Source organism: Lynx canadensis, chromosome B3 (genome assembly GCF_007474595.2).
Source record: "Lynx canadensis isolate LIC74 chromosome B3, mLynCan4.pri.v2, whole genome shotgun sequence".
In the NCBI taxonomy this organism is placed as follows: domain Eukaryota; kingdom Metazoa; phylum Chordata; class Mammalia; order Carnivora; family Felidae; genus Lynx; species Lynx canadensis.
In genome coordinates this window covers 143,241,902-143,264,153 of record NC_044308.2, presented here as the reverse complement: position 1 = coordinate 143,264,153, position 22,252 = coordinate 143,241,902, and the positions used below count along the sequence as shown (strand labels likewise).

Here is a 22,252-nt window from a genome sequence, read left to right as displayed (position 1 = left end):
TCCTTTCTTGATGAAAACCCTCAAGAAAGTAAGGATAGAAAGATCATACCTCGACATCGTAAAAGCCATATATGAGAGACACAATGCTAATATCATCCTCAATGGGGAGAAACTGAGAACTTCCCCCCTAAGGTCAGGAGTAAGACCAGGATGTCCACTTTCGCTGCTGTTATTCAACATAGTATTGGAAATCTTAGCCTCAGCAGTCAGACAACACAAAGAAATAAAAGGCATCCAGATAGGCCAGGAAGAGGTCAAACTTTCACTCTTTGCAGATGACATGATACTCTATATGGAAAACCCAAAAGATTCCACCAAAAAACTGCTAGAATTGATTGATGAATTCAGCAAAGTTGCAGGATATAAAATCAATGCACAGAAATTGGTTGCATTCCTATACACCAACAATGAAGCAACAGAAAGAGAAATCAAGGAATCAATCCCATTTACAATTGCACCCAAAACCATAAAATACCTAGGAATAAACCTAACCAAAGCGGTGAAAAATCTATACACTGAAAACTATAGAAAGCTTATGAAAGAAATTGAAGAAGACACAAAAAATGGAAAAAGATTCCATACTCCTGGATAGGAAGAACAAATATTGTTAAAATGTCAATACTACCCAAAGCAATCTACATATTCAATGCAATCCCTATCAAAGTAACACCAGCATTCTTCACAGAGCTAGAACAAATAATCCTAAAATTTGTATAGAACCAGAAAAGACCCCCAATAGCCAAAGCAATCTTAAAAAAGAAAACCAAAGCAGGAGGCATCACAATCCCAGACTTCAAGCTGTACTACAAAGCTGTAATCATCAAGACAGTATGGTACTGGCACAAAAACAGACACTCAGATCAATGGAACAGAGTAGAGAACCCAGAAATGGACCCACAAATGTATGGCCAACTAATCTTTGACAAAGCAGGGAAGAATATCCAGTGGAATAAAGACAGTCTCCTTAGCAAATGGTGTTGGGAAAACTGGACAGCGACATGCAGAAGAATGAACCTGGACCACTTTCTTACACCAGACGCAAAAATAAATTCAAAATGGATGAATGACCTAAATGTAAGACAGGAAGCCATCAAAATCCTCGAGGAGAAAGCAGGCAAAAACCTCTTTGACCTCCGCCGCAGCAACTTCTTACTCAACATGTCTCCAGGGGAAAGGGAGACAAAAGCAAAAATGAACTATTGGGACCTCATCAAAATAAAAAGCTTCTGCACTGCGAAGGAAACAATCAGCAAAACTAAAAGGCAGCTGACGGAATGGGAGAAGATATTTGCAAATGACACATCAGATAAAGGGTTAGTATCCAAAATGTATAAAAAACTTATCGAACTCAACACCCAAAAAATAATCCAGTGAAGAAATGGGCAGAAGACATGAATAGACACTTCTCCAAAGAAGACATCCAGATGGCCAACCGGCATGAGAAACACTGCTCAACATCACTCATCATCAGGGAAATACCAATCCAAATCACAAGGAGATACCACCTCACACCTGTCAGGATGGCTAACATGAACAGCTCAGGCAATAACAGATGTTGGCGAGGATGCAGAGAAAGAGGATCTCTTTTGCACCGCTGGTGGGAATGCCAGCTGGTGTAGCCACTCTGGAAAACAGTGTGGAGGTTCCTCAAAAAATTAAAAATAGAACTACCCTATGACCCAGCAACTGCACTACTAGGTATTTATCCACGGGATACGGGTGTGCTGTTTCGAAGGGACACACGCATCCCCATGTTTATAGAAGCCCTATCGACAATAGGCAAAGTATGGAAAGAGCCCAAATGTCCATCAGTAGATAAAGAAGATGTGGTATATATATATATATATGATGGAGTATTACTCGGCAATCAAAAAGAATGAAATCTGGCCATTTGCAACTACGTGGATGGAACTGGAGGGTATTATGCTAAGCGAAATTAGCCAGTCAGAGAAAGACAAGTATCATATGGCCTCACTCATATGAGGACTTTAAGACACAGAACAGATGAACGTAAGGGAAGGGAAGCAAAAATAATATAAAAACAGGGAGGGGGACAAAGCATAAGAGACTCCTAAATATGGAGAACAGAGGGGTTGTGGAAGGGGGGATGGTAAGGGGCAGTAAGGAATCTACTCCTGAAATCCTTGTTGCACTATATGCTAACTAATTTGGATGTAACTAAAAAGAAAAAAATAAACTGCATTGAGATTATCACTCTAAACACCGTGCGTGTAAAAGAAGAGGCAGGATTCACGCTCAGGTCTGTCTCAGTCCATAGCCACTTCGACCACATGTATTTAAAGTTTACGGCCTGGTAAGTCTGGGCAGACGTGTTCACCCGTGAAGCCATCATCACAGTCAAGCTAGCAAACAGATCTCTTGCCCCTAAAAGTTTCCTCATGCCCCTTGGTCATCCCTCCTGTCCTTTGTCCCCAGGCAAAGACTTTTTGTCATAATAAATTAGTTTGCACTTTCTAGAATGTTCTCTAAGTGGAATTGTATGGTATGTGCTTTTCTGACCTGGATTTTCCCCTCAGCATCGCCATTTTGGAGTCCGTCCATGCTGTGGTACCAGTGCCACGGTTCCAGGCGCTTTTGAAACGGTCCCGTGGTTCTTGGCTGATCTTTTCTGGTTTTGCCATTGTTTCCTCTCTTTGCATTTCAGTTTGGAAAGTTTCTGTTGGCATATCTTCTCGCTCCCTGCTTCTTTCCTTGGCTGTCTAGTCTATTGAGCTTATAAGTCACTTTTTATTTGTTAACGGTGTTTTTTATTTCTAGTACTTCCTTTTGATTCTTTCTTAGAGTTTCCATCTCTCTGCTTGCATTTCCCATCTGAGCTTGCATGTTGTCGGCTTTTTCCACTAGAGTCCTTACCAGATTACTCATAGTGATTTTAAATTCCCTGACTGGTAATTCTAAAATCCTTACATCTGTGCTCTCTCTGAAACTGGTTCTGACGCTTGCTTTCTCTCTTCAGACTGTTTTCTCTTGCCTCTTAACATGCCTTACAATTTTTGTTGGAAGTCCAACATGATCCACTGGGGAATGGGATCAGTTGAAAGGCCTCCGGAACGAGGTTTCGTGGTAACCTGGGTAGGAAACGTGCCCGCATTTAATGTTTGCCGGAGGTTTGTAGGTACCAGAGGCTCCAAGTGCATTACCAGCCTGTAGTTTATCAGCTGAATGTGTGAGGGGTAAACAGAATGGAAGAGGTATCCCGAAAAGGGTCTACCCGGTCTGTCTGACCTGCTCCCAAGAGCTCTTCGCTCCAGAGAACTGGCCCCAACCCTGCTCCCCTCCCCCTCCCCCAACAGGGAAAACAAAGCTGCCAGCAGGGCTAACTTCGCAGCTAGAGTCACGATCGGGTGACAGGATATGGTGTTTAATTCATTTGTAGACTCACGAGGTGGCTTAACGTTTCCCCAAACCTGTAGACGTCCGGAAATAGTCGTCATACACAGGTAGGATGTCTGTAAACGTGTCCCACTGAGCAGAGACCCCACTCTCTTATCTGTCACAGGCACTCTCAGGTGCTTATAAAGTAATTTCTTTTCACAAGCTAGTTGCAATGCTGGTAATTTTCCTGTTAGTGCATAAACACTTGAAATGGTCTGTGGTACAGCAGCGGCATGAGACGTCACTTGTCCCTGCCTTTCTCCCCTTGCAGCAGGACGTCCTGAAATTAGGGGACTTTGGGTCCTGCCGGAGCGTCTACTCCAAGCAGCCGTATACCGAGTACATCTCCACGCGCTGGTACCGCGCCCCCGAGTGCCTCCTCACCGACGGCTTCTACACCTACAAGATGGATCTGTGGAGTGCAGGCTGTGTGTTCTACGAGATCGCCAGGTAGGCCCGAGGCCCGCCTCGCGTCTGAGGACTCCCGCCCGGTGCCCCCCCCCCCCCCCCCGAGTGAACCTTCCCGAACAGGTTGCCTGGCGAGGCCCGGCCAGCCCAATGGCGTCATGCCGGTGCCTTCCTTTACCAAACAGATTTTGCAGTCATCCTGCTCACGTGACTGGTGTTAACTTGACGGAAAACGTCGCAGGCTTCCCTTTTACTTTGCGTCAAACACTCTCCTCGTCTGCTTCTCACAAAGTACAAACTACCGTCAGTCAGCTCTTCCCTGAGGTCGGTGGGCCTCCTGACTCGGCCTCATCGTGGAATGACTGACGTTCAGAAGCAGAGTGGAGGGCGCTCCCTGCCCGCTGGCGGGGCCTGCCGTGTGGGCAGCGGCCCTGCTCCCGGGGCCTTCCCTGGGAGAGACAGTCCACCGAGTAGGATGCTCTGGCCGAAAGCGTGAGGGTGGGCCACTTTGCGGCACGGCTGGATTCCAGAAAGCCCGGCCTCCCCGGCCTCCCCGGCCTCCTCTCCCCCAGCCTCGGGGCTTCGCCGCTGGATGGAGCAGTGGCCCGGGAGGAGGGAAGGGGCTGGTCTCCCCCGGAGGTGCGGAGGCCCAGGGAGGGGCAGGGTGGTGCCCACGTGCTCCGAGCGGATCGCGAAGGACGAGCAGGTGCGTTTAAGGTCGGGTGACGTGCCATCACAGGCGGGGACCCGAGTCATCGGTTGCCGCCTGCCCAACTAACCACTTCGTGAATACAGACACACACGTCCTTCAGGACGTACCTGTTGATAATCGGCTTGGTGATTTTGGAAAGCCGAGTGGCGATTTCACTGATGCTAAAAGTACTGACGGTCCTTTCCGCTGTGCCGAGATCCCTTGAATTAATCCGAAAGGATGTTGAGGGACTTCAGTGTCGAGAACGTGACGGCTGCTCATCCGCCGAGCGAGGGGCAGCCCGTGGGGAGACCGTCGTTCTGCCCCCCGCCCCATCTCCGAGCCACCTGCCCGCGCAGAAGTGGCCCCGCTGCCCAAGCCGCACTAGTAAACCCTCCGCCGTGGCCTGTCCTGCGAACTGAACTCACTTATAGAAGCCTAAATTCTTTCATCCGCGATTCCCAAATCCATAAAATCGCTGAAAACCAAAACGTTTCTTGGACTTCATCTGTCAACAACACCGGACCTGACCCACCATGAATTTTTGTCGAAAAAGCCCCTGGGACGCGAGACTTGAGGTTAGGTGTCCCGGTGTGAACATTCCTGTTTCGCTGCAGAGATCCCAGGGGCACGGAGAGGAACGTGGCCGCGTCTTAAGAGTGTCACCCGCTCACTGTAAAGGAGAAACAGGCCGGAGCAGTCCCATGCACGGGGTGCCATGCGGCTTTCGTGTCCTCGGGTTTCTGTGGGAGCTGGCCGCCCCACAAAGGGGGTCGCTGGGATGAGGTGGCCCCGGCCCGCCCTGACCGCAGCTCCGCCCTGCCTCCCCCTCCCCCAGCCTTCAGCCCCTCTTCCCCGGAGCCAACGAGCTGGACCAGATCTCAAAAATCCACGACGTCATCGGCACACCTGCGGAGAAGACTCTCACCAAGTTCAAACAGTGAGTGCGTGTGCGCCCCGGGGCCCCAAGTGGACCTGCCCCCTGCGGGGGCTGCTGGGGGGAGCCAGCGGGGTGGGGGGGGCGGACCGGGCCCCACCTCTGCTGCCCTCGTGGCTCCTCCGTCCGCCTGGGTCCCCTCGGCCGCTGAAGGGGCTCCAGGTCGGGCTGGTGTGAGCACCGAGCCGCTCGGAGCTGTCTCCCCCCACCCCGGGGGTCCCGCCAGGGTGCCCCTCCCTAGGTGCCGCGGGAGATGCTCCTGGCCTTGCTGAGGGCCTGGCCTTCGGGTCCCGTCCTCTGAATATTGACCCAGGACCCAGGGACCTCTGGGTGCAGAGGGATGCCACGTGCAGGCGGTGCGCAGTGAGCGCTCTGTGACCGTCAGTCACCCAGAGCTGCCAGCCACACTGACGCCCACACCGGCACTGGTTACTGAATCTGGGGAGCCGGGGGCCTCCGAGGGGGAGCCCGTGGGCTGAGGGGGTGGGCAGCTCCTGGGCCCTTGGAAGGCGAGGAGGTGACAACTAGTTTGAATTCTTCCTTTTTCTGCTTATAAACTTTACCTCATTTTTCTCAGGTGGGCACGTTCTCTGAGTCTTTTGGGGGGGAAAGTCGTTTTCTCACACTGATAGCATAACAGATTTCACAACCCCTGCCCTGTTTTTAAAAAGGTAGACTTTACTTTTCTAGAGCGGTTTTAGGTTCGCCGCAGAACTTAGCGGAAGGTACAGAGAGTTCCCTTGCACCCCGCTGGGGCGCACGCGGCTTCCCCCTGCGCAAACCTCAGCCAGAGTCCATAAGCCTCCGGTGACACATCATTGTCGCCTCCACAGCTCGTGTGAGGGGCCCCTGGGCTGTTGCACTTTCTCTGGGTTTGGACAATGGTTCCGTCCCGCCCCCTTCTCCGTGCGGGTCCCTGTAGGATCATGACGACGGCTGGCCAGGTGCTCTACATAATGGCATGATCGTTTATTGTCATTGGGCTTTCAATACAGGTCGAGAGCTATGAGTTTTGATTTTCCTTTTAAAAAGGGATCAGGAATACCTCTACTGACAGCCAATTTGTCCCCGAAATGCCTCTCCCTCCTGCACGCAATGGTGGCCTACGACCCCGACGAGAGAATCACTGCCCATCAGGCCCTGCAGCACCCCTACTTCCAGGACCAGAGGTGGGCTTCCGTGGGCCTCCGTGTGGTAGGAGGAGCTGGCTGTGGAGACCTGGGGGGCACGTGGTGGGGCAGCTGGGTCCGGGAACAGCTCTGTCCTGAACTCAGGGGCCCCGGGAACATACACCTCGTTCTTTTCTGGAATGGCCTCAGCGACTCCACAGCAGGGTCTGAGGGGGGCGGTTCTGGGGCTGCGCTGTGGCTGGTGCCCAGGCTCCGGGAGGGGCCCGGTGCACGTCGGTGTCGACCGGGGGATCTCGCCGTAAGGCTTGGGGGTGCTGGCACTGGGTACCTGCCGAGGGCGTCTAATTCTGCTCCTCCCTGTGCTCCAGCCGGTGTGAGCGGTGCGAGTGCAGGTGACGTCTGGCCCAGACCTCCCGGGGGGCAGGGCCCACGGTGCACGGGGCCCTCTCCTCTCCCAGCCCAGAGACCAGCAGGCCGACACAGAGGACGGAAAAGGCTCCCAGAACGGTTGACGTGGAAGAGGCGGTGACGAGGCAGAATGGTCGTGCTGCGCACGTTCTCAGGGGCCACTCCCCTCTCTTCCTTCCCCACAGGGCAGTGGAGAAGCAGGCTCTGGCCAGCCACAGGAAGTCCGTCTTCTCCGTGTGCCCCGTGGCTCCGGAACTACTCCTTAACGGCTGGCAGATTTCAAAGGAGGGCAGGAAACAGGTACTAAGTGAAGTCGGGGAGCTGGAAATGGTCTCGGTAGCTGGGACCCGATGCCCTCAGGCGGCCTGCGTCCCCGCGGAAGACACCGCCCTCGGCAGGTGCAGGGAGCCGGGCTCCGGTCGTGCCTGCCCTTTCCGTCCCGCTGGCCGAGGGGAGACGGCGGGTGCGGCACCCCGTGTGCACAGGCCTGGCGAGGTGGGACTGTCCCACGCGTGGGTGCCAGGCTCTCTGCCCATGCACTCTGCCGCTGTCCTCTGCCTGTGCCCCCTGACCGGCACAGGGCACAGGCCGCACTGACCCAGGTGACCCAGCTGGCGAGTGGCCGGCCCCAGCCACCACACGGCCTCAGACGTCCACACGGGTGCAGCGGGTCCGGGTGAGCACCGGTCTGGGCCCGGACCGGTCGCCTTAGAAACGGCACCTTCGTCTTGCAGTCTTGTCGTCCTCGGGGGCCCCACGTGGCCCCAGCTCTCAGCTCCCTGGTCCCACGTTCGGGGCTGGCCCCGCGCTTCGTGAGGACTGTGCCCTCCGGCACTCGCCCCAGCATTTCCTGAGCGTCGGTACGTGCCAGGAGCTGAGGCCGCGGGTGTGGCTGCCGCCAGGAGGCTTTCTGGAATTCTCGGCTGCTGCCCGATGCTCCCCCGCGGTGCGCAGGCCGAGTTGTTCGGACCCGGTCTCCCGGTCCTTCCCCCCAGACCTGCTTTTCTCCCCACGCCTTCCCTTTACGTGGGGGAGGCATCCCCCTCCCGGCAGCTCCCCACCCCCCACCCGAGCCTCCCTCTTGCACCTCCCAGCTGCCGTCCCTGCTCTGCCCTTCCCTCCTGGCCAGACACCTGTCCGACCGCGTCACTCCTGTCGGCGCTCCTGAGGGCTGCGCGCGTCTACGGGGGCCGTGCGGTAATAAGCCTTCCCAGCTTTGAGGGCCGTAAGGCCCTGTCGCAACCGCCCTCTTTTCTCTGGTGCCGTGGATGATCCGTAAATGAACGGCGGGGCTGTGTTCCAATAGGACAATCTCCACCGAGACGGGAATTTCCTATAGTTGTGACATGCCGTGAAGTTGTTTTCAGCTTTTGAAAAATGTAAAAAAATTCTTAGCACGTGAGCCACAGGAAAGCAAGGCCGCGGGCAGATTTGGTCATCGTCACGGAGTTGGAGTGGGGACCCTGGAGCTGCGTCACCGGCTCAGCCCAGGCTAGCGCAGGGCCAGCCGGCCTTGACGACTCGGCGCGGAGGCCCTGCCGCCCCCTGCTGGGCACGGTGACCAGCCCTGTCACTCGGGGGGGGGGGGGGGCCTGGGAGTCTAGTCACCACGTGGTCAAACCTCTGGGTCAAGTTAGATTAGGCGAAAGTCGTGCAAAAGAGCCCCTGTTGTATGTCCCGATTTCCATAAGGGGGACACCACTGCACGTTCAACGGGCCTGTGTTTTGTTTCAAGAAACCGTCCCTAAAGCCAGAGGAGGACCCTCCCACGAGACAGGGACCCGCCTGCCTGATGCAACTGCCCAAACTGAAGCTTTCGGGAGTGACCGAACTGGCCTCGTACCCCAGCCCCGCGCTGCACTCCGTGTTCGGACCCGGAGCGAACAGCAAAGCCCCGGTGCCGAGGCCCCTGAAGTTTGTCGGCACAAACCAGAAGGTAGCCCGTCTCGCTAGCGTCCCGCCGCTCGCCGCCCCGGGCCCGTCCCGGCCTCCGCTCAGCGTCTGCCCTTTCCTCTGACAGGCAGACCTGCAGAAGGACGTGAAGCCTAACCTGAAACAGTGTCGTCTGCCCTCGATAGGGAGGAGAGGTGGCCGCTACTGAGCAGCGCGCGCCGGTCGCCTGCCGGGGGCGCGGAACCAGGTGCGGCCGGCCGCCGCGATCGCCTCTGAGCCTTGGGTGGAGGGCTCCGGGGAGAGCCCCGTCCCCCTCGCGGAGCCTGGCGCCCCGAGAGCGATGCCCCGCTGGCCAGCCGGAGCCCGGGATCTGCACCCCGAGAGCGGCTGTGCTGTGTTCCTGCCGAATACGTTCGTCAGACCACCTCATTCGGGGCTTTGGTTTCATTCTCGTAACGTAAGAACTGGGGGTAGAGAATATTTTGTAGCTTTTTATCTGAATCCGAAGAGAAATCCGATTTATATTATGTATTTAGGCTCGGTGTCGCCGTGGCTGTGTGCGCGGCGCCTCCAGGACATCGCCGACGGCGCCGGGCGCGTGACGGCGTTACAGACTGTGCTGTCGGAGCTTTATTAAAGAATAAGTGTCGTTACGACATTTGAACACTTCCTGACTTTAACGCGTGTCCTGACCAGCTGTCTCTCTGCTTTAGGTTTTGTGAGCGTATTTGGGGAATTTATTTTGTTGGGAAGACCGGTACGGCTTAATTTTTGTTGAAAAGCCCGTAAGGAGTAAACGCAGGCCTGGCCTGGGTGCCGAGGCAGGGAGGCCGCCCAGCAGGAGGCTCGTCGGCGCAGGCTTCACCGCTTCCTCCCGTGAGTAGAGCGCGCTGCTCCCCGTGCGGGAACGATGCCTTCTTTCTTCGTCCCCACAGACTTACGACGTTAAAAAAAGAAAAAACAAAAAAGAAAAAGAGCAAATTTCCCAGGTTAGTTTCAGTCTTCTTGTTCCCTCTTTTGAGACAAGTCTGTGACAGGCTGGTCATCGTCAGGGAGGTAGAGTGGGGAGTGGGGACCCCGGAGCTGCGTCACCGGCTCAGCCCAGGCTAGCGCAGGGCCAGCCGGCCTTGACGACTCCGCGCGGAGGCCCTGCCGCCCCCTGCTGGGCACGGTGACCAGCCCTGTCACTGGGGGGGCTGGGAGTCTAGTCACCACGCGGTCAAACCTCTTGGTCACGTCCTCTCCGGTGGCCGCCACCTCTGGACCCGAGTCACAGGTGGTGGAGCAGGGCCCGGCCTCACAGGACAGTCGGCAGGTGGACGCGGCAGCCGCGGGAGGGGCGGGTGTGCGAGGCAGGGGGGGTGCGGGCCGAAGGGGGGCAGAGGCGCCCAGGAAGGGCAGAGTCAAGACTAGAAACAAGACTTGGGGGATGTTGAGAGCTGGGTGCACATGGCGAGGGGCTGAAAAGAGCTTCCTTTGACCCCATTTAACACCCCGGCGGGCTGTCCGATGCCCTGCTGTGCGGGCGGGCAGGGCACCGTTCTGCCTCTGCGGGAGGATCCGGGAGTTCCGAGACCCGAGGGAGCTGAGGCAGGGAGGCCGGGGAGACGGGAGCGGGCGCCGGGATCGCAGAGGCCCCGCTGTGGGTGAGCCCCGGCGGGGAGGCGCCGGGGAACCGGGCCCCCAAGGGCCAGCGGCTCAGCAGGGACGGGCTCCTGTCCTCGAGGACCGGCTCCACGGCAGAGTTAAGGAAAACTCTTACCCCCTTTAAGGGTGTAAAATTTGAGGGGAAAATCTTTAACGTTCTCCCGCGTGACTTTCTGAGAAAGCAAACTTGCCCCTCCCCACGGAGGGCCTCTCAGGCCAGGCCCCTGTGGGGTGTGACCTGTCCACCAAATGAAGCTCTTTTGGCTCAACGTTGGTCTCTGGAATGAAAGTGCCGTGAAGCAGCCACACCAGGCCCCAGGGTGGCCACGGCTGGCCCAGCCCTGCGCCAGAGCGACTCCCCCGTCCCGCAGATTCGGAGCGCGGGAAGGTGCTGCCGGCCGCGCTGGGGCGTCCCGCACCCCCTGGGTGCCCGCACGCAGCGGCCCGCTCTCGGCCCAGCGGTGGGCATGGGAGGCCGCGTCCGCCTCCGCTCACTCGCGACTGGGCAGGCGCTGAGGGAGGCCGCCTGAGCCTTTGCGGGCAACGCTATTAAAGGGCTCCCGGGCACAGGAGTTGTCGCCGCGGGGCCCCAGGAGGGAAGTGGGGTGGAAGTCCTGCTCCAGCACCCCGTCCACCTGGCTCACCGGCTCCCAGCCCGAGAGGGGACCCCTGGGGCGCGGGCACACACAGCCGAGGTGCGGCCAGCCGTGCCGGTCCAACGGTTCCGATTCTGACAGCCCTGAGCGCCACAGTCCTGCTTGTGGAGGAGGAAAAGCAGAGGCGATGCCACCCAAGCGACCTGGGCTCTGCTGCCCCCCGCTGCTGGGGACACCCCTGGGCGTGCGCCGTTTCCTCCGGCCGGGCCGCGTGGCCGGCCCGCAAGCTCGCTGCAGGGCCGAGGGCTGGGCCTCCACCTGTCCCTTCACAGGAAGAGGAGACGACCCCGGGGGGGGGGGGGGGGGTCACGAGGAACTCTGGACTTCATTTTCCAAGACGGCCCTTGGTGACCCTGCGGCAGTCCGTGGGCCTCCTTGTGCGTCTCTGGACCTGCGGGGCTGGGGTTCTGTGCGTCACCGACAGCGCCTGGAAACCAGCGCTTTGACCAAGAGGGCAGACGCCAACTCTCCGGGACGTGCTGTTTTAATGCGCAGGTCATACCGGATGTACAGGATACATAAATTGATTGTCTCACTTAAAACAGCAGGGTGTCCGTGCTTCCTGGTATTCACCTTCCCCAAAGTGCACGTCCCTGGGACCCAGAGGCTCCGTGAGCAGCTGTACCGGGCCTCTCCTCTGAGAAGCAGACACGGCCTGGGGTGAAGCATCGGTCCTGTCGCTGCGCTCGCAGAAACGATGAAAACAGAGTGCACGTCTCGAAGGGCGTACGCTCATTTTTCTCCCTAAGTCGTGTGGGCAGTGCCCCAGACTAATGTGCTCGCTTAGAGAGATGCGAGTCACACGCTCCTGGTTTACGGCCACACCAAATAAAAATGCCTTCAGGGGGTGCAGCTGCGTACGGCTTTTTAAAGCTGAGAATGTTCTGCCTGGCCGCTGCACTTCACCGCGGTTCTCTCGCCTGTGGAGTAGACGAGTGTTTGTGGCGCGACCTCCGCGCAGAGCCGTTCCTGAGCCGGTTTCCACCAAACACAAATCCCGCACGGTCCCGGGGCCCTCAGTCCCCGCGGGGAACGGAGCCCTCCACGCTCCCCAGAGGCCGACGGACGGACGAGCGCTCACGGGCTTCCAATGACAACAGCCGGGCCTTAAAGCCGGAAGGAAAGAACGATTCGCCGGAGCCCGTCCGCACACGTGCAGGCACCCACGACGGCCGTGACGGTGAGCCTGAAGACGGGGCCACGGAACTCTCCAGCTGAGCCGCGCTCGCTCGAGCGGCCCGTCCTGGCCGGGGCACCGCCAGCAGAGAGGGCTTCCGGGAACGTGGTGGAAAAAGGACGGGTAATTTTATACCAAACTTTAATTGAACAAAAGGTTACATTAAAAATGGAGCCGACTTGACAAAAGATAAACAAATAGTGTATTCAAGATAGTTTTAATATTAATATTTTTTTCATGAATTAGAAATATCACTCTTAAATTGATGAAAATTACTGGTGAAGTAACCACGTCCCCCAGAAGAATTCCATTATTTGTACATATAATACAGAGCCAGACTACACTGGAAACAACAGTATTAAAATAAATGTTAAGATTAAAAAGCATCTATACACCCTGGAGGGCCGTGAGTCCGTAAGACCCATATTTAAAGTCATTTCCTAACAGCAGTGAACTATTTTAAGTGCAAACGACTCGTGAAGATCTCAGATCGCAGCATCCACCGTCCTGAATGGCAGATTCCCGTCAGAAGGTGACAACTTTCACGAGTGCCCTCCGGGTTGCCTCCTGACCACCTAAGTATAAAGACATCAGTGCAAAACCAGAGTGAAGTGCTATTTGTAAGAGTTGAGTTTAAGGGGATTTCTTGTCCAAGAAACATTTTACACTATGTATGTATGTATATACTAAATATATATATATATATGTATGGATATATACACACACACACACATATATATATGAGATTTTAATTACATTGAACTTTCGAGTAAAAAGCAAGAAAATCCCATTTCTTATTTTTTACTGCAGCCCCACAAGAACGATTTAAAAATGGCAACGGCTTCTTTGGGTGAGTGGCAGAGAAGGCGGTTTCGAGCGGGCCCCGAGGGTCTTCCCACGACTCCGGGTGACAGCTGCCTCCGCGAGTGTCCGCGCCCGGGGCTCCCGCCTCCGTCCGTCGCTCCCTCAGGACCGCGTGGGTCACTATACTACAGTTCCACCTGGAGAGCTGGCCTGGTTTTGGGATGACAATAAGCCCTGCAAACAAAGCAGTTTACATTAATCCAGCAAAACACGGGGCAGCCAAGAAAGCCACACTCCTCCTTCGCCAGCCGGCTCGCGTGACCAGAGTTACCCTGTCGGCCTGTCAGCCAGTGTCCTCTGTCCTCTACTTCATTGTCATTCATGTCATTGTGTGACATTCCTAACTAATCAGGAGCCACTGAACCCGGCCCCTGCCTGGCTGTCCTCCGGTGGGCAGGGCTGGCCCAGGGTCCCCAGCACGTCGTGGGCCCGAAGGCAAGGGGCGGCCGTACGCCACCCTCCCCAGAGGCCGCGGCTCACGGCCACGGCGAGGTCCCCAGGAGAGGTCCCCGTTGGCGCCCACGGCCACCCCACCTGCACACCCGGCCCCGCGAGCCGGTCGACGTGCTCTGGTTGGGGTGCGACGGTGGTGCCCCCCCACCCCATCCCCGGCTTTAGCACCAGCGTGGACTCGGCCGGTGGACAGAGAAGGATCTGGGCCACGGGTGGGGAGGCCCAGAACGCGGCCCACACCCGCTCTGTGTCGGCTCGGGGAACAGGGTGCAGGAGGTGGTGTGTGTGCCACGGGGCGGCCCCTCCCGGCAGGCAGGAGGCCTCTGGCACTCCACGTGTGAGCGGGGCCGTGGCCGAGAGCTAACCGTGGGCGTGGGTGAGCGTGTGTGCTCATCACGGAGTTCCGTCACGGGCTGGCGGGCGACCGTCGCGGAGAAGTTTCAGGTCACAAGAGGGCAACGCTGAAGCTACAGCTTTTCGGCTCTGTGAACACGCTTACGCTGCCCCCAAAAATGCTTCCGTCGGTGACTCGTGGACCCACGATGAGCCTTGAACTCCACGCAACCGCGGCTGTGTTTTCACCCACTGCACTTGTGCGGACACCCCGGGGTCGCACCCACACCTGGCCGGAGGGAAGCCGGGTAAGTCGCTGGCCCCCCCGCTCACGCCTCGTTTCTTCAGACTGCCCCCCCCCCCCGTGACTCTGGACACGATCAGGAAGCCAAGGGCCAACGGGGTGTGACAACCGAGCCCCGCGCAGGGCGTCTGGGAGCACAAGCCTGGTCGGACGCGCCCCCCGTGTTTCCTGCTCCGCCCATCAAGGGGCCGCGGGACAGACGGCTCAGCACACCCGACCTCGGGCCGCAGCTGACCGGGGCCGCCTCCCAGCCTCCACGGAGCGGCGGGGAGGCCGGCAAGGCCCGACGCCCTCTCGGTGGCGACGTGAGGAAACCTTTAACACAAGGATGCGCCGCCTCCCTCGTCAAGGTTTCAGGTGATTCCGACTAACAGAGCTACGGGGTGTCCTGGACAGCTTGTCAAGTCTACAAAATAAAGACCTCGCTTTTCTCTCCAAACCAGAGAAAAGTACTCCGCTCCTCCCGCCAACGGGAGAACCACGATCCGGTCTGGGGACAGAGCCACACACCCTGCTCAGCGGTGGCTGCACTTATTTAAATACCAAGGACTCTCTGAGAAAGGCACCCCCCCCCACACACACACACATATTAGGGAAGGTGTTATCTCTAGACCGGCCTGGTCCAACACAAGGTCAAGGCAAGCCACGTGTGAAATTTAAAATTCTAGTAGCACATTTAACAACTGAGAAAAAGGTGAAACAATATATTTAACCTAATATATCCCATGTTATTTCAACACAGAATCAATTTAAAAATTACGAATGACGGACTTGACGTTATTTTTTCCCACAAAGCCTTTGAGGCGGGCGCTGTAGCACATCTCCGTTCGGCCCGGCCCCGTTCCCGGTGCTCTGTGGCCACAGGTGGCCCTCGACGACAGGCTGTGGTGCCGAGCGTGGGCCTGGCCGCCCAACACCACCCCCTCCACCGCCCGCCCCACGCCTTAGCCTCTCTCCAGTTGTGGGTGTGCAGTTCCCGTGGAGGGCGGGTGCTAAGGCACGGAGGTGGCCGGGGGCCCCGGCTTCCTGGGCCTGACATCAGCAGGGACACGGCGCCTCCACTGGCTGACCATCTCCTCTCCCCCGAGATGCTGCCTCGTCTTTGGGGCCCGGCAGGGAGGCCCGCTCTCCTCTCCTCCTAGGCGACACACACACACACACACACACTCATTCTGCGGCTTCCGTTGGCTGAAGCCTCAACCCCACAGGAACGACCCCCTGCGGCCCCGCTGTCCGTGAGGCCCAGGCTCGAAACAGACCGTGAAGGTTAGCTAAGCGAGCGACCACCCCAACGCCACCCCTCCTCACAACAACCCTCTACTGCCACATGTCCAGGGAGCGGCAGGGTCCGGATAACAGGGTTATTAGCCCTTCCGATGTCAACCCTGGTGAACGAATCTTTAATAACGGACACGGTGCAGCAGTGCGCACCAGAGACCCACCCCCAGGGTGCCGCCCCTCGGGTACCGAGCTGGAGAGCAGCCCGGGATGCCAGGACCGGCTGTGGGTGAGAGACCCGAGGGCTCCCTGGAGCCCTCAACCAGAGCAAAGGGAGAAGGGACAGAATGGCGGAAGCAGGACCACCGGCGGGCCACCCAGGCCCCGCCCAGGGAGCCCCGAACCCCGGGGTGCAGGTGCTTCTGGTGTGCGGGTGAAGGTCCGTGACGTTCCTCGGAGGGCACGAGGGCGCGTCTGACACAGGCAGCGGGCGAGGGCCGGGTCTCGCCACCGGCAGCGGAGGTCAGTGGGACGCAGACCCACACCCGTTCGCCTCCTACAGATGGAACTCGCTTTGCCGTGATGGACAGCAGAGGCACCGGGGAAAGACTGCCGCTCAAACAAAAATTCAACGTCAAGCTCACCTTCTCTCTGTACGCCGTGCTTTAAAGGTTACTGGGGGGACAAAGAGAAGGAGAACACACACAGGCCCCCAACAGAGACCAGACCACTCTCAGGAGGGAGGCCAGCTGCCATCATCACGTAAGAACAGTTTGGGGCACGTCCGGAGGGGGGGGGGGGGTCCCCGGACCCGCCATCCGTGGCAGACGCACAGTGGCCCTGCCGCCCGGTCTGCCTGCTCCCGAGGCCGGCTTGCACTTCACTGCGTCCTCACTGGTTATTTTCACGGGGAGGGGACAGCAAAGACCAGGCCCGGTTTAGAGACAGCCGTGCCCGTCTGGCCTGCCCGACGACCTTGCCGTGTCGGTGTCCTCAGCGGTGTGGGGACCAGTTTCACGAACAGCAAGTCTGCCCCGGCCCAGACCCCGCAAATCTGCCTAACACCCTATCGGGCCCCAGGAAGGAAGTGGTTACCGGAATAGTGACAATCCGGAGTCTAATTAGGCTGTCCCGCCGTCACCAGACTTGCCGTTTTATTGCCGCTAGAGATCTCACTCGAAAATTAAGCGAGGAGATACTCCAGCTCTCGGTCACACAGAGACTAAAAGGCAGATGCCATTTGTAAATTGATGTCCTTCTACAGATGGCACGGGCACAGTGAGAAATCTCAGCAGTCTAACTTCTTACAGAACGCCCGAGCCACACACCCCTCTTGCCTGACCCTCCACGAGACCCTCACGGCTCGCATGACCCAAGCGCTGCATGAAGAGCCCGTGGAAGCCTGGCGGAGCCGAAGCCCCAGACCGCAGGGTCAGGGGTGGGCACAGGGGTGGGCACAGCACAGCCCTGGTTCCCCGCAAGGGTGACCCCCCCCACAACGCCCCCCCCCCCCCCCCAGGGCCCCTCGTGGCCCCCGACCCACTGCTCACTTTGGGCCTGGGGCCTTGGCTCCTGCTGGGCAGTAAACAGACCCTGTCCCTGTGGTAGCCTTGATCTGCCCAACGACAGGTCACATCGGGGGTGACAATTTCCCCCAGGGAGACCACTCGGCCTGATGCCTCAAGAGAAACTCACCCGGAGAAAATGATGCTCTTTTCAGACATCCGGGCAAAAGGCTTTCTTGGGGCACAAGCATGTCGGGGCAGCTCAGAACTCTGCCTGGGGAAAAAGCACCCCCTTCCTATGGCAGGAGGAGGGGACGCTCTTGTGACCCTAAAAGCGCCTCTGGCTGGAGTCGCTTCAAGAGGGTCTCAGCCACCCTGGCCCCCACCCAGAGCGAGATGCTGGTCTGGAGGCCACCAGCACTCGAGGAGGGGAGGGGACCGGGCGCCTCCAGAGGCTCTGTCCCTTGCAGGAGACCACGGGTCCACAATCAACGGTTTCTTCCCACAGGCAGACACACGGGAGGATGGAGTATTTTTTCAAGGCACAGACTATTTTTAAAAGATTAAAACGTCGCGTGTGTCTTTCTCAACTTGCTGTCAACCTTGCAGCGTTTAGGGCCGAAAAGCTACTCCCCGCTAAGGGAAAAACATGCTGTTGCTGTCGGGAGATCAGGTCGGCCGCTGTGAGGGCGGACGAGCGACAGGCTCGTCTGCGCTGGCAGCTTAGCGTGAGAGGCGAAGTGCACGACACCTCGCGCCGGGCGCTCGGGAGGACGGCACCGTCAGAGGGTTCGGGGTCCAGCCCCCGGAGCACGCGGAGAGGCAGCCCGGAGGGAGCTCCAGGCCCGAACGTCTCCTGTCAAGGAGCAGCCCCGGGGCCCGAGCAGGTGACCTCCCACAGCCTCCGGGGCCCTTGCAGATCCAGGCTGGAGTCCGGCCTCGAGGGGCTCAGGGCCAGAGAGGCCGGGGTGCAGCTGGGGGGCCGGGGGCGGGGGGAGAACACCTCCCTGCAGGACGAGGCGAACCGCTGACTCTTCCCACCCCACGTGGGCCGGGCGTCTCCGGAAGGACGGCTCCACGGCGGCCACGAGGCCTCAGGCGGGCCATGTGAGACGAGGAGGAAGACGAGGACAGCCCGGGACAGGAGCTCCTCCAGGAGCCGGCCCGCCTCGGTGCCCCCAGCTACTGGCCAGGGGACCCAACGGGACGCCCGACGCCGAGCCGCTGGCGGCCCAGGCCGCCCCCTCGCGCGTCCGCGCCGTCGCCAAGAACCTTCACCCGGCGCGGCCGAGGAGTCCGTCGGCAGCCCTCGCCCAGACGGGACCGTCGGCACCTCTGCCGCTCGGAGCAGTGAGTCTCCAGTCACGAGGACGCGGAACTGGGCGGAAGTGTGGGAACTCCCGTGGCTGTTGGAGCTCTCGACACGAACAAGCACCGAGAAGCTTCCTTCTCCGGCCAGCTGGGACTGCCGTACAGCCTTGCTGTGGAAGTGACCACTGGAAACTGTCCACGCGTCCGGTGTTGGCACGCGTTTACGGACAGAGGGCCCCCGAGCGCCTGGGGACACGCGTGGGCGGGGAGGCCCCGGCCGCGACGGGGACGAGGGAACAGCTAAGACCCAAGACAGTGCCACACAAACACCGTTTTCTTAACGTGAGAAATCACCAATACTGCCATGAAAGCCTCATTAATTACTGTAACAGTTAAGAACTTAACTTACCAGCATGTCACGTTAGGAAGCCTCTTCATCAAATTTATTTGTCAAGAAGTTAGATGAAAACGTAACAAAGGACACAAATTTCACTTCTGATTTTCATTAAACGTAAATAATCATACAATTTTATACGATGCCACCTAACACAGCAGTCCTTAATAAACTTAGGTATACAGAAATAAAAAACGCAGGAAATTCTTCCTTTAGAGGCAGCAGCTGGAGCGTGACCGAGGTACCAGGGGGACTGTCCCCTCCACAGGGTCGGGGGAGGGTGCATTTTCTTACGGCTCAGAACCTGGGCTCTGAACCCAAGTGCTTTTCAACGCAAGCCCTGGACCCCGTTCTCCAGCCTGCCATTGGCGCTCGCGGGCCATCACCGGGCTCACGGCGCTGAGCCCCCTGACGACCCGAACACATGACAGTCCCAAGCAGTCCAGTGCGACAGGCGTGCTGACGGGGGGCCTCGCCAATCAGTCCCTGATGTGCCCCCGGGACGGCTGACGCTGCCAGGTTACTTATCAAGCCCACCACACGCACGTGGAGGCTCCCTGCTGAGGGAGGACACCCCGACAGTGGGCGCAGCCCACACGCGGGACAGTGGCTCAGAGGCCAGGAGGGGCGGGGCAGTGCCGAGCCCTCGGGCGCAGAGCGGGACGCTGCGTTCCGCGCCTCTCTCCCGGAAGAGCCCGGGGAACTCTGCTGCTAGGTCCTTCTCGGGTGCCCTCCCCGGCCCTCCCTGACCCTCAGGCTTTCCCCCCTCACCCTCTGAGCCTCCCCAACAAAGAACCGAACGTCTCCCTCCCAAGGCGAGAGGGGAGCCCCGTACGCGGTGCAGACGTCTGACCGAGCAGCTCCACCGATTTCTGCACCAACTCTGACGAGGGTCTTAACGATTCAGTGGAGGAACCGGGGGTGCGGCTGCCCGGCTACCCGCCAGCTGGGACTCGGGTCCCCCGGGACGTGTGTGCAGGCCCGCAGACAGGTGGAGCCTCGAGGCGCTTCGCTCCTGTGGCCCCTGAAGAGCTGACTCCCCTTTCCCGTCAGAGGCGCGGACGCTCAGCTCCAGGCAATGGCGCACAGAACATTTCAAAAACGCTAGAAGCTTCAATCAGCACACGAGACAAAATTAGGATTCTTTACCACTATTTAAGTGAATGTAGAACCCAAAGTTACTGATTGTTTTTCCGGAGTCTGCCCACTGCCTCTTACACATCTGCTTTTAGAAGAAGGCAGCGTTTTCCAAAGGCTTCTCTCTCCAGCCCTCGAAGGGATTTTAACCCCCCTGCCCCTGAGTAAGGGAGGATCTCAGAGAAGGGCTGGGGTGGCCGGGGGGCTCGGAAGCCACAGCACGGCAGGCTGGAGAGAGGCGAGCCGGGGCAGGGCAGGCAGAAAGGACCACGCACGATAGGAAAGCTGTGCTGGCCAAGCAGTAACGGCCTCCTCTTGCCAAAAGCTGTTCTATTCCAGAAGTCGGGTTAGAAAAGATATTCTTGCTCAGGATAATATTTAAGCAAAAACACCTGAAACAGTTTCAGTGAGGGAGCTCCAAGTTTGGTGCGGAAACTACAAAATCACCCCAGGGCCACCGTGGAAGCAGCTTGGCCCTGGGCCCTACACACCTGAGATCAGGACCCCGGGGGCCCCCCTCCCCGCACCCCACAGCTGCAGGAGTCATCATGGGAAGCCAGTCTAAGGGAGGCCCGCCCCTCCAAGCGCCCCCTCCGCCAGCGGCCAGCAGCTCTACTCCTGCTCCTCCGGATTGCAGGAAAGGGGGTGGGTGTCACAAGAGCGGGCCATGCGGCGCTCCCCAGCTCCTGACACCCAGCAAGTCCCCGGAGAGGGGACCCCAGAAACTGGAAGAACAAGATTGTGACCAAGCCCCAAATCCCAAACTGTGACAGGACCATGGTCTTTAACACTGGGTGGGGGGAGGGGGTTGGGGAGAGAAACACCACGGGCTCCTATTAGCACATGTCGAGGCCTGATTTTAAGGAAACCATACTCTCCTCCTCTTGCCTCTCCTGCCCCCGACTCCCACCGACAGACTCCGCCTGGGTCGCCCAGCAGTGCCCCCCGAGCCGTCCCTCCCTTACCGCAGCCCGTGCAGCTAAGGGTGCCAGGGGGTGAAAGGGATCAGAGAGCACCCGGTCCCCAGAAAGCGCACCCATCACGGCTTTGGAGCGATGCCCTCAGAACCAGGTCAGCATAAGCTTCCCCACGAAGGCTACTTACCTGGGACCAGCCACTCGTTACCTGGGCCAAATACAAGTCCTGAATTTTGAAACTGCATACTCAATGCCTCAGAAGCATTTGAAATGAAATCTCTAAAACGATGTAAAACCACACCTGGAGTGCTGGCTACGAATCTCTCCATCCGACAGCCTGATTTCGCTTCCAAAGTTGAAACCGTCCCCAAGGCCGGCTGACTTTGCTAACCTTAGGTCAGTTAACATTTAGGAACAGAGGACCGTATCTTACAAGCCAACGGGACACGAACATATACCCGGGGACACGACGCACAAACGGCAGGGGCGAGATGCCCCCGGCAGGCCAGCAGGCTTCTCGCGGGGCAGAGCACTGCCATCGGTAACAGAAACCCCTCGCATTCAAGGGGCAGGGTGGGTAGAGCGGATGGCCCCAGCGGGAGGCGCGGGGGGAGGCAAGCAGGCCCGGGAAGCGGGGGCCCGGGAAGCGGGGGCCCGGGGAAGGTGGGGACGGGCTGCGGGAAGAGCACACACAGCCGCTGCTCCGGCACCAGAGCTGGGCGCTGCAGAGACAGGAAAGCCCCCCGGTGTCTGCTTCGCTGAATCGCAGCCACTACTCAAACCGGTGTCAACGAGCAGCATCTCTAGGCTTCATCACAAAGGTGTGCAACACAGAAAACAAACCGAAACGACCAAAATAAGTTAACAAGATAACCGCCGTCTTGAACCTAAGACACGCAGCTCAAAGAACCGGGTCCTCCAGGTGAAACTGGAACTTGCAACTCCTCGCACAGGTAATCGGGACCACGGGCGTGAGAACCCGAGACTGCAGCACCCGGGCAGAAGCAGCTCGGGGTCCCCCGGAGGGAAGCACCCACGGCCGCTCCCACGGCTCTCCCGAGCAGCCACGAGGCCACCAGGGCCAGGGGTGAGGCCCTCCGGCAGGAAGCCACTGAGGACAGAGCCCAGGCGGAGCCACGACAGCCGTCCAGTAAGAAGAGAAGGGGGCAACCTGCACCTGCGCCCCCCCCCACTCTGGGCGGGAAAACAAAACCCAGACCAGCGCCCCCTCTGGAAGCGCCTGGAATCTTCACAAAACGGGGCTGCGGAGTCTGTCCCGGGCCACGGTCGTGCCTTTTTGACCAAAAAACATCGTCAAACAACAACAACAACAAAACCCACACACACACGAGAAAACAAAAAACAAAACAAAAAAAACACAAAAGAAACCAAAACCGCCTTTCCCTTGTTGGAAAAAAAAAACATAAGCAAAAAACGCATCCAACGTGAAGGGTCTCGGCTTCTGTGGCAACA

The 22,252-nt window shown here is 58.3% G+C and overlaps 2 protein-coding genes across 12 annotated transcripts in view; one reads left to right on the top strand and one right to left on the bottom strand.

Annotated features, from left to right (window-relative positions):
* The window catches only part of MOK (MOK protein kinase), a 61,076-nt gene extending 51,560 nt beyond the window's left edge, over nt 1-9,516 (top strand). Inside the window, exons 7-12 of the mRNA XM_030320020.2 lie at nt 3,668-3,846; nt 5,334-5,435; nt 6,428-6,601; nt 7,156-7,270; nt 8,706-8,906; nt 8,991-9,516. Of these exons, the coding sequence (XP_030175880.1) occupies nt 3,668-3,846; nt 5,334-5,435; nt 6,428-6,601; nt 7,156-7,270; nt 8,706-8,906; nt 8,991-9,071 (852 nt within the window). The 3' untranslated portion in view covers nt 9,072-9,516. The remainder of the gene's footprint in view (nt 1-3,667; nt 3,847-5,333; nt 5,436-6,427; nt 6,602-7,155; nt 7,271-8,705; nt 8,907-8,990) is intronic.
* A 3,028-nt stretch (nt 9,517-12,544) lies between these two features.
* The window catches only part of WDR20 (WD repeat domain 20), a 66,131-nt gene continuing 56,423 nt past the window's right edge, over nt 12,545-22,252 (bottom strand). For 6 of the 11 annotated variants that reach the window (XM_030320000.1, XM_030320001.1, XM_030320004.1 and 3 more), the window contains 2 exons: nt 14,026-14,282; nt 12,545-13,381 (listed from right to left, as the gene is read on the bottom strand). In XM_030320000.1, coding sequence (XP_030175860.1) covers nt 14,106-14,282 — 177 coding nt within the window. In that variant the 3' untranslated portion in view covers nt 12,545-13,381; nt 14,026-14,105. The remainder of the gene's footprint in view (nt 13,382-14,025; nt 14,283-22,252) is intronic. The other 5 variants (XM_030320009.1, XM_030320016.1, XM_030320002.2 and 2 more) reach the window with 1 other exon arrangement.